This window comes from Podarcis liolepis (genome assembly GCF_965112155.1).
Source record: "Podarcis liolepis genome assembly, chromosome: 17".
NCBI lineage: Eukaryota > Metazoa > Chordata > Lepidosauria > Squamata > Lacertidae > Podarcis > Podarcis liolepis.
In genome coordinates this window covers 12,100,342-12,117,454 of record NC_139571.1, presented here as the reverse complement: position 1 = coordinate 12,117,454, position 17,113 = coordinate 12,100,342, and the positions used below count along the sequence as shown (strand labels likewise).

Below are 17,113 nucleotides of genomic sequence, written 5' to 3'. Positions count from 1 at the left end.
CCAGCTATAAAGGGACTCCTGTGGCAGAAACTGCCTTCTTGGCTGCTGAACCCACTATTGGTCTCATCAGCTCAATCCACCAGAGCCTGTTTTCGCATACGGGAGAATTCCTCCTTGACACACAGACACACACAGGCACTATAGCTAATCCAGTAACTTCTTTCAATACTGCCTGCCATTCCCATTCTCCCCAGGTAACAGCTTGCTTGCTCTGCTGTGCGGAAAAGGTGCTGAAGAATGGACACCATTCAGACCATCCTATCCCAACCACACCACACAGTAGAATTGCACCAAACCCCTTCCACACTACTGAATTATGCTGGACCTTTCTTGATATATTGTGCGTTTTATGGTAGAAGGAAAATCAGCCTGGCAGCTACATTATTCTAGAATGCCAACTGAAGGACAAAAACATTATGTGGTCCAATGCAGGAAAATCGGGGGGTGAGGGGTCCACTTAGACATGATAGCACTGCAAATTAACGATCCAATTGAATATCTGATTATGTAATGGGAATATAATATGATATAGCCTTTCTTTGGGCATGGCTTTGAAAGTAATTAAAGTGTCAGGTTTAAATTTTATACACACACACACACACACACACACACATATATATATATGAATGCTACAATAAATGCATATTGAAAAATAGCAATACTCCATTTTGTGTACAATATATTATTACATTCTTGCCAACACTTTATAGAAAGCAAATGTCAGAACATACTACATGAAAGCAAAAGAGCAGAAATTAAGTGTGTTTGGTTACAAGAATTCCAACTTTGAAAAAAGATTCCCTCCTTAAAAATAGCCATTACTGGGGACAAGGAGGGGTAGAAAAAGCTACCTCCACAAAGATAAACAGAAATGTACCCCAAACTGAACCCAACCAAAATATACGGGTGGCAGCTATTCAACAAGAACAATCTTGACACTTCAGTCTCAGCACTATATGAGCTTTAAATAGTTCTGCGTGAATGATTGGTAGAGAAAATGTGGGCTAGGATTTGGGAGAAAACAACAGTAATCTTTAGAAAAATTTCCTTTGTTGCAGGGCTGAATGATTACAGGTTCATTTATGAGAAAATTCCCACAACCCAATTTATTTTCCAGTGATTTACTAAAGAGAAAATCAAAGTTGTTTGTAACTGCTAAAAGCAAGGCCACATTTTTCCAAGTGAATATTTCATATACAAATGAATTTTTAAAAAGATGAGAAAAAGCTACAATACTATTTGAGGCATTCTTTGTACATCAAACTACACATATTTGTTGGGTTTCATAATTCCTCTTCAAAGTGGATAGCGCTTAATTTTCACATTCTTTGGGTGCAGGAGCTTTTGCCAAGCGATTTCTTAAGTGCTATTTGAACATCTTTGTTTCTCAGGCTGTACACCAAGGGGTTCAACAAGGGAGTCACCATTGTGTAAGAGACAGAAATAAAAATAATCTGTTGTGGCGTGTAACTGGATTTGGGCCTTAAGTAGATAATGGAAGCACAACCAAAGTGCACTACGACCACGATAAGATGGGAGGCACAAGTGGAAAAGGCTTTTCGCTTCCCAGCCGTTGTGGGGATTTTCAAGACAGTGTTTGCAATTAAAATGTATGAGAGAAGGATGAACAAGAATGAACAAATTACAACCAAAACACAAATAAGGGTAATGACAATCTCCCCGATGTAGTTTCGGCCACAGGCTAATTCAAGCAAAGGTGATAAATCGCAAAAGAAGTGCTTAAGTTTATTTGGTCCACAGAAAGGCAAGGTAAATATGATTATAGTCTCTGAGGTGGAAAAAAGAAATCCAGTTGTTGCTGAACAAGCCACCAGCTTGGTACAGAGTCTTTGATTCATCAGAATCTGATAACGTAAAGGTTTGCATATGGAGACATATCGGTCATACCCCATCACTGCTAGAAGCATACAATTTGTGCATGCAAAGCCCAGGAAAAGGAACATCTGAGTAACACAGCCAATGAAGGAAATGGTCGTCTTCTCTCTTAGAAGATTTGCAAGCATATTGGGGATAATGACCAGTGAGTAGCAGATTTCTGAGAATGAGAGGATGGAGAGGAAGAAGTACATGGGGATGTGGAGGCTGCGGTTAAGCCGTATTGTAGTGATGATGATTATATTTCCCATCAAAGTTACCAGGAACATAAGAGAGAACACCAGAAACAACATAACCTGCAGGTCTGGGAAATTGGAAAACCCAACAAGGATAAATTCTGTCACTATTGTATGATTTTCTCTTCCCATTGATGTAGAATCTGAAAATGAACTTTAAAGATGTTACAGATTGCAAGAGTGCTCGCCAGCTGATGTTTAATACAAAAATACTGGGGGAGATGCTTGTTCATAAAATGATTTTTTTTGTTTTTTCTTCTTTATTAAATTTATGTACTGCCCTTCAGCTGACTATCATAGGCCAGTTTACAACATAAAAACAGAAAATGCATAACGTGATTGTAAAAATGCAATAATAACAAATTAAAGAACAAGCCATTTGATGTGCCTTAAACATAACACCATACAGCTGCCTGAGAAAAGGCTGCCTCCATTTGCCCAATGGTAGAGCCGGCCTCGGTAGACAGAGCCTAGCACAACAGTTGAGGAACCAGCAACCTAATTGTGTCACCCCTTAGACCTTTTATGACATTCACTTTACCAACACGTCTACACTGCAGAGTTGAATGTCTGATATCTCCCTTTCGAGGAATCCTGGGAATGTCTGCTCCCAACTTAGTGAGGCGTAAGAGCCAGTTTACAAAACTGAATTTTCCATAGAACTAAAATTTTAGCAATCAGACAACATCTTGGCATAGTTCATCACCATAGATTAAAATTCTTCTTTTAATTAATGGAATTCCACTGTGAATGGATGTGTGGCTACAGCCCACAAACTGAGGAAGGAGCACAGAGGCAACTGAGCTGAAGAGTTTGAGGCTTCACAATATTCCTGTCAATTGAAAAATTAACAGCATCACAAGGCATAACTCTGAACACCACTAGAAAACTGAGGAGCATGCCTATCTTAAGCTGCCCTTTATAGAGTCATGCAGTCAGTGTCTGTTCCAAATTGTAGCACCTCTCCAGAGTCTCAGGCTGCAGTATTCACTAGTCCTGCTAAATCCTGCTACCTCATACCCTTTTGGAAAAATATTGGATCTGGAGCCTTCTGTATGAAAAACAGTAACTCTGCCATTGAGTATGAATCTTGTGGCCAAGATAAAAAAGAGTCAGGTGCTTTGAAATTGTTCTTATATCCCTTCAAAGTGGCAAGGACAAGAGCATCTGAAGGGCTGAATGAATGAATTCAAATCAAAGCTGCAGAACCTCAAACCACAATAGACTTACAAGGAAGCACGATAGATGTTGAGCTCTTCCAAATGACACCAATTTGCCACAATATCCTTTTTATGATGTTTTTATTGAGCATGGAATGATGTAAACAAGTTTATGAATCCCACCAGATATTATCTCTACGGTGTTTCAAAACGTAAAATAAATCAACCTTCTTATTATCAATGGGAGTTGTTAGAATCTACAAGTAATAATTAACAATACATATAATTTTATTGGGTGTATTTTTTTTTCTAAAGCTGTTGACTTCATCTCTATATCGATACATTTTGTTACATCTACTTGTTTTCCATTTTTCATTTTTTCATGATGAATATTACAGATTGTTTCTGTGTAAAGCGCAGTTAGATCTTTATGATTAAGTGGTGTGTGAATATTGTTTAATAAATAAAAATAGCATACAGGACAAATGGCTCTGGGGTAAGCCACACCCATCGTCATATAGGCAGGGAAATTTCCATCTACAAGTACAATGCTAGCACAACACCTAACATCTCACAAGGCACTGAAGACATCAGGGTTCAAGGAGATGAACATAAACTGAATATTTTCACAGATTATATTCTACTGATGCTCCATAATCCAATCCCTTTTCCTTTGCAGAGGATACTAAATGATTTCATGGCAGTATCTGCATTCTAAATGACTTCTGGACCCAGGTGTTCAGTCTAATTTCTATTATCGTGCGTCAAACCTCAGCAATGGATCCAGATTTGGCATTACTTTCTCTTGAAAGTAATACAACCCAAACATTGACTACTATCCTCTTGTACAGTGGTACCTCAGGTTACATAAGCTTCAGGTTACAGAGTCCGCTAACCCAGAAATAGTGTATCAGGTTAAGAACTTTGCTTCAGGATGAGAACAGAAATTGTGCTCCGGCGGCACATGATTAACCTGAGGTACCACTGTATTTATGTTCTAAGCAGCAGCTAAAATCTCCATTGCCAGTCACTGGAAATCCAGATCCATATCCCAAGATTGTTGGTTAAGGAAGGTTATGGGAAACTGCGCTTTCTGAACATCTAACATGCCAGAGAGGGCTTAGCGGCAGGGAGACAAAAACAGTGTTTCTATTCCATTTGGTAGGTCTTTCCATCTTTTGGCAATGCTGAGCCTAACAAGCGTCAACCGTCCCATAGCCCAAATAAACCTATGGTGAAATTCTGTCAGTCACAGTTGATATTATATGGTAAACACCTGTCTTGGGAATCTACATTTTGAGCTGCATTGCATTAACGGTGTCCCCCCCATGGTTGTTGTTGGAATCATAGAATCAAAGATTTGTAAGGGACCCAAGGGTCACCATCGGCTGTGGGGAGGATAGAAGACGAAGAAGAGGAGGAGGAGGAGGAGGAGTTTGGATTTGATATCCCACTTTATCACTACCCAAAGGAGTCTCAAAGCGGCTAACATTCTCCTTTTCCTTCCTCCCCCACAACAAACACTCTGTGAGGTGAGTGGGGCTGAGAGACTTCAGAGAAATGTGACTAGCCCAAGGTCACCCAGCAGCTGCATGTGGAGGAATGGGGAATCGAACCCGGTTCACAAGATTACAAGTCCACAACTCTTAACCAATACACAACACTGGCTCTCTTAAAATACATAAATACATACATAAAATAAATACAGGGCCTACTCCCTTATAAGGCCTTTCCAGCTGGCCTAGGTGGCAAGGCCAAGGCCCTCACACTTCGAGCTATAAAGGGACTCCTGTGGCAGAAACTGCCTTCTTGGCTACTGAACCCACTATTGGTCTCATCAGCTCAATCCACCAGAGCCTGTCTTTGCATACGGAAGAATTCCTCCTTGACACACAAAGACACACACACACACCAATTAATCCGGTGTCAGGGAACTGCCATCGGAGGAACAGGTGGTGGAAGGGCTCACGGAGGCTGGGAGAGACTCAGCAGCGGAAGCAGGCACCAGCAGGGGGAGAGGTGGGTCTCTGGTGCAAGGGCTCACGGAGGCTGGGAGAGACTCAGCAGCTGAAGCAGGAACCAGCAGGGGGAGAGGTGGATCTCTGAGGGAAAGTGAGCAAGAGGAAGGGCTCAGGGACACGTCCAGCGAGAACAGTGGGGAGGTATCTGAACCTCCCATAGGGAGACCCACTCCTCGCCGGAAACTGTCACGCCGCGAGTCCAGAAGACGTGTTTCCGTTAAGGAGCTTTTATGCTGGAAATGATTCCGAAAGCAACCACTGTCGGAATCTGCAAGTGACTAGAGCAGCCATGTCTGAGGGGCTCCGTCACAGACAGAGGTTTGTGATCTTGCACAGACTCTGAGGGACTACGCTTTTACGCACAAGCAGCTCATCATCCCATCACAGCATTCCGACAGACTTGTAACCTGTTTGTGCAGGAGAAGGCATCATGAGTGACCCAGCCGGAACCGGAGAAGCAGGAGTTGGAGCTGGTCCAAGCTTGGAAGAAAGGTACCGGGCGTTGGAGATCCAACTGGCGCTGCAGACGGCGAGGCTTGAGGAGAGAAGGGCTCAGGATGCAGACAAGAAGGGGAAAGCCACCCAGTTCACCACAAAGGTACCAGGATTGGTGCAGAAGTTTGGGGGGACCCCAAGGACTACCATGCCTTTAGAACAGAGATGCAATATGCCCTCAATGTGCAGTTTGATGAATTCCCTGACGAGGAATCGCAAGTGGCTTTTGTGATTGGGCATCTTGAAAGGGGGGCGAGGGACTGGGTTAGACCCCTGATGGCAACGAATAATGACGTCCTAAAGGACCACAATGAAGTTCTTTCGTGCAATGGATCTCATGTTTTCCAGCGATATTGAGCAGGGAGTGGTGCGCAGACAGCTAATGGCTTGCAAGCAGGGGAGCCGATCTGTCCGTGAGTACTGGACTGAGTTCACCATGCTGGTTCACAGATTGGGGTGGGACTTATCGGCGGAACCCATTCAAATGCTATTTGAAGAAGGCCTTGCTTCGGCTGTGAAAGACGAACTTTCCTGGAGTCCCAGGGCGGTTTCTATGGATCAGCTGACCAAATCTGCGCTGACCATAGGAGCGCGCCAGGAAGCGAGAGCCTTGGAGAGGCGGGAAGGGAAGGGGGAACGTTGGAAGGAGTTTCGCATTCCAGACATTCCAGAGCCAGCTTTCCCGCCGGCAGAGCCGATGGAAATCGGAAGAGCGCGCGCGCGCACAGTTTCAAAGCCCAGTGAGGGGGGAAAGAAGGAGGGGAAAGGCGCCCGGAAATGCTATCTCTGCCAACAGCCAGGTCACTTTGCCAGAGTCTGCCCCCAGAGGAAAGAATGGCAAGGGATGGTGGGAGCTGTTGAGGGAGGAGTGGAGGAAATACCGGAGCAAGTAAAAGCCAACACCTGGCTGCCACCATCGGGGCACAGCAGCCAGGCCAAAGAGCAGTGAAAGTGCCCACGCCAGAACCTCCTAAACCTGCCCTAGTGATAGAAGTATCACTAGAGCTGCAAAACGGATACCCTCTAAAGATAAAGGTGCTGTTGGACTCAGGCAGCTCCTGCAATTTCATGAGCAAAGAGTTTGCAGCTGAACACCAGATACAGACGATCCCTTTAAGCAACCCCCTGCAGGTGACCACGATCGATGGCAGGGAGCTGTTGGGAGGAGAAGTCAGCTTGCAGACTGTCCCAATGATAATGAAGGTGGCAAGGCACACAGAACTGATAGCGTTTAATGTGGCCACCTTGGGAGGGGCTCCCATTATTTTGGGGATGAGCTGGCTGGTGTTACATGATCCGCTGGTGGGCTGGCATCAGAGAGTGGTTTCCTTTGGTTCCGCACATTGCTTAGAACACTGCAAGGAGGGAAAGGGTTCAGCAGGAGCCCAAGCTACCCTAGCAGGGACGGAAGTAATGGAGAAAGTGAAGGTACCACGACAATACGCAGATCTCAGCGACGTGTTCAGCGAAAGGGAAGCTGACCAACTACCCCCGCATAGACCCTTTGATTGTCAAATCAATTTACTCCCTGGGGCACAGCTCCCTGTAGGCAAGTTGTATGCCATGTCAGACAGAGAGATGCAGGAGCTAAGAGAGTTCATTGACAAGAACCTGAAGAGAGGTTTCATCAGAGAGTCAAGAGCGGTGGGAGGTAGCCCAGTGTTTTTTGTGGATAAAAAAAACACGGACAAGCCGAGACTTGTGTGTGACTTCAGGGCTTTAAACGCAGTGTCAGAACCAGTGGCCTTCCCTATGCCTAGGATTGACGACATTTTGACCAGGGTGCGGAAGGGAAAGATTTTTACAAAGCTGGACCTAAGGGGGGCGTACAACCTGATACGTATAAGAAAAGGGGATGAATGGAAAACCACCATGTTCACCCCTTTGGGGGCATTTGAATATTTAGTAATGCCCTTCGGTCTACAAGCAGGCTCGGCGTGCTTCCAATCGTATATGAACCACGTACTGGGGTCTTTGCTTTACAAGAATTGCGTGGCCTTCCTAGATGACGTATTGGTGTATTCTGAGAATGAGGAGCAGCATGTGAGAGACGTCAGAGAAGTGTTGAGCAGGCTGCAAGCCAACCGGCTGTGGGTGAAACTGGAGAAGTGTCAGTTTCATACCAAGGAGGTGGAATTCCTGGGGTACCGCCTGTCAGACAAGGGATTGGCCATGGATCCCGGAAAGGTCCAGGCAGTGCTGGAATGGAAAACACCCAAAACAAAGAAGGATGTGCAGAGGTTCCTAGGGTTTGGGAACTTTTATCGTAAGTTCATCCGAAATTTTGCGCACCTGACGGCGCCCATTACGGACTGTCTCAGCAGTAAGAAGAAATTTGTTTGGACTGAGGAGGTGGAGCGAGCATTTGAGGAACTAAAAAGGGCCTTCGCCTCTGAAGAACAACTTCTGCATGTGGATTTACAAAAGAAGATGAGAGTCGAAACAGACGCATCAGACAGAGCCATAGGGGCAGTGCTTCTTCTGCAGCCAGGAAAGGAGGAGTCAGAGTGGAGACCGTGTGCCTTTTTTTCGCGAAAGCTGAACAAATCCGAGAGGAACTACACGGTGTATGACCGAGAACTACTTGCCATTCATGAGGCTTTCCGGAGATGGAGGCACCTGCTAATTGGCGCACAACACAAGGTGCAAGTGTGCACTGACCACAAGAACCTAGAGTATTGGAGAACGGCACGAGTGCTCAACCAACGGCAGTTGAGATGGGCTCAGGAGTTCTCCAAATTTAACTTTGAGATTTGTTACGTGCCAGGCCCAGAGAACATTAGGGCGGACGCTCTCTCACGCAAACCTGAATATTTGGAGGGGGAGGGAGCACCCGAAGAAAGACATGTCATTCCAGAGGACCGCTGGGTGTGTGGGGCGGCATTGGTGGGGCAAAGAGAACTGGTAGAGGGAACGGAGAATGATGAATATGCCCAGGACAAACTCAGGGGTCTCAGGAGGGAGGGAGATAAACCCGGAGGTTTTGAGGAGAGAAACGGGGCGTTGTATTACAAGGGAGCGTTATATATACCTGAAGGAGAGTTGAGGGGAAAGGTACTCAAGCAGTTGCACGATAGCCCCATAGCAGGGCATTTTGGGCAACACAAAACCATGTGGCTGGTTACCAGGGAATTTTGGTGGCCCAAGGTCAGAGAAGATGTGCGGGAGTATGTGAGAGGTTGTGACCAATGCCAACGAGCCAAAGGGGAGAGGCGGGCGCCGGCAGGGTTATTAGAACCGCTACCCACACCTGAAAGACCATGGGAAGCAGTGGCAATAGATTTCATGACTGATCTGCCAAAGGCCAGAGGGAAAACAGCCATCATGGTTGTGGTAGACCTGTTAACCAAAATGGCCCACTTTATAGCCTGCTCACATGCTGTCACGGCAGAAGAAACAGCTAAATTGTTTGTAGAAAATGTGTTTAGGTTGCATGGCGCCCCCTTGAGGGTGGTCTCAGACCGAGGGAAACAATTTACTTCCAGGTTCTGGAGGAAGCTCATGAGCTTGCTGCATGTAGAGGTCAATTTTTCAACTGCCCAGCATCCTGAAACCAACGGGCAGGCGGAAAGAGCCAATGGCATCCTCCAGCAATATTTGAGGTATTATGTCAATGACAGAGAGAATGATTGGGTGGCGAAGCTGGCGTTGGCGGAATTTGCCTACAACAATGCGGAGAACGTGTCCACAGGGATGAGCCCCTTTTTGGCTAATTACAGGTGCCATCCCAGGGCTTTCCCAGGGGGGAAGGGGAGAGATGGAGCGTTCCAGCTGCCGAACAGTTCGTAGAAGAAATGGAAGCGATCCATCGTCAGCTCCAACTGAACTTAGACAGGGCCAAGGAGGAATATAAGAGGCAGGCAGACAAAAACAGAAGAGAAGGTGAAACCATTAGGGTGGGGGACCAGGTGTGGCTGTCAACCCAAGGGTTACCATTCAAAGGGGGTTGTAAGAAGTTAAGACCCAAAAGATTGGGTCCATTTGAAGTCACGCAACAGGTCAACCCAGTGGCTTTCAGACTCCGGTTACCGAACCACATGAAGCTGCACCCAGTTTTCCACAGGTCGTTGCTGTCACCGTATAAAGGGGACAGAGAAGGGAGGGTCAATCGGGGACCAGCAATGGAGGAAAGGGAACACAGCTACCATGTAGCGGAGATCCTCGATTCCAGGTGGAAGGGAGATCAAGTAGAGTATTTGGTAATGTGGGAAGGGGAACTGGAGTCGGAAAACACCTGGGTCATGGCAGAGGATGTCAATGACGAGGTTTTAATAGAAACTTTTCATCAGAGGTTCCCACGTAAACCTCAGCCTGTAGCGAGGTTCCGGAGGGAATACTTTGCCACCACCGACGAAGAAGAGGAGTTGGAGGGGTTCACAGATTCCGAGGAGGAGGAGGATTCAGCGAGCCGGAACGGCGACCGATGGAGGGAAATGTTCGAGACGTCTGAAGATGAAGAGGATTCGTTTCGGGGTTTTACCTCCTCACCGCCCAGAGGAGAGGGAACGGGAGGGGGTGAAGGGGGCCCTGGAGGGGAGGTGGATGTCAGGGAACTGCCATCGGAGGAACAGGTGGTGGAAGGGCTCACAGAGGCTGGGAGAGACTCAGCAGCGGAAGCAGGCACCAGCAAGGGGAGAGGTGGGTCTCTGGTGGAAGGGCTCACTTAGGCTGGGAGAGACTCAGCAGCTGAAGCAGGAACCAGCAGGGGGAGAGGTGGGTCTCTGAGGGAAAGTGAGCAAGAGGAAGGGCTCAGGGACACGTCCAGCGAGAACAGTGGAGAGGTATCTGAACCTCCCATAGGGAGACCCACTCCTCGCCGGAAACTGTCACGCCGCGAGTCCAGAAGACGTGTTTCCGTTAAGGAGCTTTTATGCTGGAAACGATTCCGAAAGCAACCACTGTCGGAATCTGCAAGTGACTAGAGCAGCCATGTCTGAGGGGCTCCGTCACAGACAGAGGTTTGTGAACTTGCACAGACTCTGAGGGACTACGCTTTTACGCACAAGCAGCTCATCATCCCATCACATCCGGTAACTTCTTTCAATACTGCCTGCCATTCCCATTCTCACCAGATAACAGCTTGCTTGCTCTGCTCAGACTCTGTGCAGAAAAGGTGCTGAAAAATGGACACCATTCAGATTATTCCCTCCCAACCACACCATACAGTAGAATTGCACCCCTTCCACACTACTGGATCATGCTGGATCTTGCTTCAGATATTGCATATTTTCTGAGAAAAGGAAAATCAGCCTGGCAGCTTCATTATTCTGGAATGCCAGCTGAAGGACAAAAACCTCCTGTGGTCCAATGCAGGAAAATCAGGGGGTGAGGGGACCACTCAGACATGATAGTACTGCAAATTACATATCAAATTACACATCTAATTAAGTAATGGGCAAATAAAATGTTATCGCCTTTCTTTTGGCATGTTTCTGAAAGTAATTAAAGCGTCAGGTTTAAATTATATAAATATGAATGCTAAGATAAATGCATATGAAAAAATTGCAACGCTCCATTTTATATACAATATATTGTTACGTACTTGCCGACACGTTACAGAAAGCAAATGTCAGAACAAATCACATGAAAGCAGGGGACTTCCGGTTAGCGCCAGCGACTAATGGCGGATTCCCTCCGAGCTCCGGAGGGAATCGGCTCTGCAGGATCGGGTCTTTCTGCTGCGGCGAAGCGGGGACCCTAAAAAAATCACAGGTGGAGAAGCCTGTGAACGTGGTGACTCGGCGGGCACCATTTGCGCCCCCCCGATCTGCGAAGGAGCCTTTTTAAAGGCTCCAGAACGGGGTCGGGGTGCGGCGCGGTGCTGAGAGTACCTCCTCTCCTTCTGTGGAGTGATGCCGCAAGCCATTGTCAGAGAGCGCTGACTTCTTCTTTTGAACAATTGGATTTCAAAGTAACAACCCGTGAGTAACATGGAAATTTGGGCTCTAAAGGAAGAATTTGTTTGAATCAGGAACGAGCGGGGAAGGGTTAAAAAGGAAGTCCGCCCCCCCCTCTTTGTAAACATTATAAAGCAAAGGACCTGCTACCTAAGGTCGTAAAAATTCTTTTTCTTTCTTCTCTTTTGTATAAGACTTTAATTTCACGGTTTGACATTATAAAAATTTTACTGGAGGATTAAGAACTAACTTTTGAGAGTTGAAGTTCCACCCCCCCCGGACCTGGGATCGCCCCAAGAGAGAGCCTGATGATGAAGTATTGAAGTGCTTGACAGCTGTCAAGTCAGCTGTCAAGACAGAGAAAGAAATCTTTGTTTTTGGTTGTTTTTGCCGGCTACATTGGTTATAATTTGTTACAATTTGTTGACAATAAAGAAGGGCTGTTACAAAATAACTGGATTTCCGGACTCGAGCTGAAAAGAATACTAAGGAACTAAAATCCCCCTAGAGGGATCTAGCAATATTACAGAAATGGCTGGAGGAGGAAAAATCCAGGCAGAATTGGATAGAGCATTTGTTCTCTTGGGAAAGCTACAAGGTCAATACAATGTTATGGCTACAAATTTTTCAACTGTGGACTCAACAGTAAATAACACTCTTGGACTGGATAAGGACTGGGAACAAGGAGCCTATTTAATTGGACAAACAGAGAAATCCGAGAGTGTTGAGAATATGGAGAAGGAGACATATGTCGCCCCTGAAGGAAAGGAAGGAGGAGCTGGGGTGCAGATGTTAAAAGAGAGTTCTACTTTGAGGCCTGGCATGACGGCAATAAAGGAATACAAAAATCTGATGTGGAAAGCACGGCCTGAATTGGAGATGGAGAAATTGAGAGATCTTCTTATGTGGAGATCAGAAGACCTAAGGATTACAAATGTGGTTAAGATGGAGGTTAGAGCTTTGGGGACTTTTGGATTGGAAAGGAGCAAGAAAGAAGAAATTGAACACCCCAATGGCTCTATTTCTAAGTATGGAGGCCTAGCCGGAAAGAACATGGATCCTGTTGGGCCAGAGCCTCTCCAAGATTCGGTGTTTAATATTAAGGTCTATCAAAAAGACCGGCAGAGAGGAACTGAAAGACAATCCAGTGCCTCGGACGTGAGATCTCCAGGCTGATAATAGATTAAGACTGATGGACATTTTTGGGGGCTGAAACCGGGAAGGGGGGGAGGAGTTTGGGAATCCAAAGGGTTCATAATTATAATTTATTTTGTTAGTTTCATTTTCTTATATTATTGCTATGTAAACTGGGAAATTCGTGGAGGGGAACCTTGGTCGACCTTAGAAAAAATGTTTTAAGAATATGAACTGAGGTATGAGTTCGATGATTAAGTTTGGATAAGGTAAAACTGGATTTTTCTTTTTTAAATGATCTAAACCAAATGAAAATAAGGTTACCAAAGATGAAGAAAGGGTTGAGAAACACGGCAAAATTAATAAATGTTAGAATGATGATGGTTTAGAAGCTAAGTGGTTTATAGCAGTAATGTTTAAGTTAAAAGAAAGGAATGGTTAAAACTAAATGAAATTAAGGGAGAGGACTTGCTGAATAAATATTTTGAAATTGGAATACAGAAAGGGGAGGTAGGAGGAGGTCAGCGAAGTAAGGATAAGAAAATAAGGGATGGAAATTATACTTGTTTTTTTTGTCTGTGTTTAGTTTGTTTTTTGTATATAATTTCTGAAATTTTAATAAATATCTATTAAAAAAAACAAATTACATGAAAGCAAAAGAGCAGAAATTAAGTGTGTCTGGTTACATGAATTCCACCCTTTGAAAACGCAACATATATGATCCCCTCTTTAAAAATAGCCATTACTAGGGACAAGGAAGGGCAGAAATAATTACGTACCAAAGATAAGCAGAAATGGACACCAACCTGACCCCAACAAGAACAATTTTCACACTTCAGTCTCAGCACTATATGAGCTTGAAATAGTTCTGCATGAATGTTTGGTAGTAAAAATGAGGGCTAGGATTTGGGAGAAAACAATAGTAATTTTTAGAAACGTTTCCTTTGTTGCGGGGCTGAATGATTACAGGTTAATGTATGCGAAAATTCCGAAAACCCAATTTATTTTCCAGTGATGCACTAAAGAGAAAATCAAAGTTGTTTGTAAATGCTAAAACAAGGCCACATTTTTCCAAATGAATATTCCATATACAGATGAATTTTTAAAAAGATGAGAAAAAGCTACAATACTATTTGAGGTGTTCTTTGTCCATTAAACTACAGATACAGTATTTGTTGGCTTTCATAATTCCTCTTCAAAGTGGATAACAATTTTCACATTCTTTGGGTGCAGGAGCTTTTGCCAAGCGATTTCTTAAGCGCTATTTGGACATCTTTGTTTCTCAGGCTGTACACCAAGGGGTTCAACAAGGGAGTCACCATTGTGTAAGAGACAGAAATAAAAGTGTCCTCATCTAGTGTGTATCTGGATTTGGGCCTTAAATAGATAATGGAAGCACAACCAAAGTGCACTACGACCACGATAAGATGGGAGGCACAAGTGGAAAAGGCTTTACGCTTCCCAGCCGTTGTGGGAATTTTCAAGACAGTGTTTGCAATTAAAAAGTATGAGAGAAGGATGAACAGGAATGAGCAAAATACAACCAAAACACATAGAATGAAAATGACAATTTCTCCGATGTAGTTTCGGCCGCAGGCTAATTGAAGCAAAGGTGCCATATCGCAAAAAAAATGCTTAACTTTATTTGGCCCACAGAAAGGCAAGGTAAATATGATAATGGTCTCTGATGTAGAAAAAATAAATGCAAGTGATACTGAACAAGCCACCAGCTTGGTACAGAGTCTTTGATTCATCAGAATCTGATAACGTAAAGGTTTGCATATGGAGACATATCGGTCATACCCCATCACTGCTAGAAGCATACAATCAGTGCACCCAAAGCCCAGGAAAATGCACATCTGAGTAGCACAGCCCATGAAGGAAATGGTCTTCTTCTCTCTTAGAAGATTTGCAAGCATATTGGGGATAATGACGAGTGAGTAGCAGATTTCTGAGAAGGAGAGGATGGAGAGGAAGAAGTACATGGGGATGTGGAGGCTGCGGTCAAGCCGTATCGCAGTGATGATGATTATATTTGCGAACAAAGTTAGCAGGTAAATTAGAGAGAACACCAGAAACAATGGAATCTGCAGTTCTGGGAAATTGGAAAACCCAGAAAGGATAAATTCTGTCACCACTGTTTGATTTTCTCTTCCCATTGATGCAGCATCTGAAAATAAACTTTAAACGTATTACAGATTTCAACAGTGTTCGTCAGCTGATGCTTAATACAAAAATACTTGGGGAGAGGCTTGTTCACAAAATGATTTTTTAATTTTTTGCTCTTTATTAAATATATGTACTGTCCTTCAGTTGACTATCACAGGCCACTTTGCAACATAAAAACAAAAAATGCATAAAGTGATCGTAAAAATGCAATAATAACAAAATAAAAAAGCCATTAGATGTGCCTTAAACATCACTCCATACAGCTGCCTGAGAAAAGGCTGCCTCCATTTGCCCAATGGTAGAGCAGTAGACAGAGCCTAGCACAACAGTTGAGCAACCAGCAACCTAATTGTGTCACCCGTTAGACCAATTATTACATTCACTTGACCAACAAGTCTACACTGCAGAGTTGAATGTCTGATATCTCCCTTTCGAGGAATCCTGGGAATGTCTGCTCCCAAGTGAGTGAGGCAATAGAGCCAGTTTACAAAACTGTATTTTCCATCGAACTAAAATTTTACCAATCATACAACATCTTGGCATAGTTCATCACCATAGATTAAAATTCTGTATTCTTTTAATTGATGTAATTCCACTGTGGATGAATGTCTGGCTACAGCCCACAAACTGAGGAAGGAGCACAGAGGCAAGTGAGCTGAAGAGTTTGAGGCTTCACAATATTCCTGTCAATTGAAAAATTAACAGCATCACAAGGCATAACTCTGAACACCACTAGAAAACTGAGGAGCATGCCTATCTTAAGCTGCCCTTCATAGAGTCATGCAGTCAGTGTCTGTTCCAAATTGTAGCACCTCTCCAGGGTCTCAGGTTGATGTCTTCACTAGTCCTGCTAAGCTACCTCATACCCTTTTGGAAAAATATTGGATCTGGAGCCTTCTGTATGGAAAACAGTAACTCTGCCATTGAGTATGAATCTTGTGGCCAAGATAAAAAAGAGTCAGGTGCTTTGAAATTGTTCTTATTTCCCTTTAAATTGGCAAAAACAAGAGCATCTGAAGGGCTCAATGAATGAATTCAAATCAAAGCTGCAGAACCTCAAACCACAATAGACTTACAAGGAAGCACTATGGATGTTGAGCTCTTCCAAATGACACCAATTTGCCACAATATCCTTTTTATGATGTTTTTATTGAGCATGGAATGATGTAAACAAGTTTATGAATCCCACCAGATAGTATCTCTACGGTGTTTCAAAACGTAAAATAAATCAACCATCTTATTATCAAAGGGAGTTGTTAAAAGCTACAAGTAATAATTAACAATACATGTAATTTTATTGGGTGTATTTTTTCCTAAAACTGTTGACTTCATCTCTATAGCGATACATTTTATTATGTCTACTTGTTTTCAATTTTTTTATTTTAGCATGATGAATATTACAGATTTTTTCTGTGTAAAGAGCAGTGTGGTCTCTCTGATTAAGTGGTGTGTGAATGTTGTTTAATAAATAAAAATAGCATACAGGACAAATGGCTCTGGGGTAAGCCACACCCATTGTCAAAAAGGCATGGAAAGTTCCATCTCACAAAACTTAACATCTCACAAGGGTACTGAAAACATCAGGGTTCAAGGAGATGATCATAAACTGAATATTTTCACAGATTATATATTACTGATGCTCCACAATCCAAGCTAAGCCCCTTATCCTTTGCAGAGGATACTAAATAATTTCATGGCAATATCTGCATTTTCAATGACTTCTGGACCCAAGTGTTCAATCTAATTTCTATTATTGTGGATTCAACCTCGGCAATGGATCCAGATTTGGCATTACTTTCTCTAGAAAGCAATACAACCGAACCATTCACCACTAACCTCTAGTATTTAATTTCTTAACGGCAGCTAAAATCTCCGTTGCTAGTCACTGGAAATCGAGATCCCAATTCCGGTATTGTTGGTTTGGAAGGTTATGGGAAATTGCACTCTCTGAATACCTAACATGCCAGAGAGGATTTAGCCGCAGGGAGACGAAAACAGAATGTTTCTATTCCATTTAGTACCTCTTTCTATCTTTTGGCAATGCTGAGCCTAACAAGCATCAACCATCCCATAGCCCAAATAAACATATATAGAAGTTATGTCAC

At 43.9% G+C, this 17,113-nt stretch overlaps 2 protein-coding genes and 1 long non-coding RNA gene across 8 annotated transcripts in view; 1 reads left to right on the top strand and 2 right to left on the bottom strand.

Moving 5' to 3' along the window:
• LOC310697135 overlaps positions 1–17,113 on the top strand; it is a 74,728-nt gene that overhangs the window by 23,437 nt on the left and 34,178 nt on the right. For 4 of the 6 annotated variants that reach the window (XR_014520947.1, XR_014520948.1, XR_014520949.1 and 1 more), the window contains one exon: positions 195–567. The exons of the other annotated variants lie outside the window; for them this stretch is intronic. This is a non-coding gene — a long non-coding RNA (uncharacterized lncRNA). Of the gene's footprint in view, positions 1–194; positions 568–17,113 lie in introns of those variants that run through there. 6 annotated transcript variants of the gene reach the window in all.
• LOC310696173 (olfactory receptor 10T2-like) lies at positions 679–2,814 on the bottom strand. Its single transcript, XM_083481335.1, has one exon. The coding sequence runs from the start codon at positions 2,262–2,264 to the stop codon at positions 1,320–1,322; it is 945 nt and encodes a 314-aa protein (XP_083337461.1). The 5' UTR covers positions 2,265–2,814; the 3' UTR covers positions 679–1,319.
• On the bottom strand, positions 13,601–14,998 carry LOC310696157 (olfactory receptor 10T2-like; the record flags this gene model as incomplete). The annotated part of the gene is made up of 1 exon (XM_083481279.1): positions 13,601–14,998. One exon carries the CDS (start codon positions 14,996–14,998, stop codon positions 14,054–14,056), a length of 945 nt encoding a protein of 314 aa, XP_083337405.1. The 3' UTR covers positions 13,601–14,053.

Bases quoted from the DNA above. Each gene is read 5' to 3' on its own strand.
- LOC310696173 (XM_083481335.1), bottom strand. From the start codon at position 2,264: ATGGGAAGAGAAAATCATACAATAGTGACAGAATTTATCCTTGTTGGG.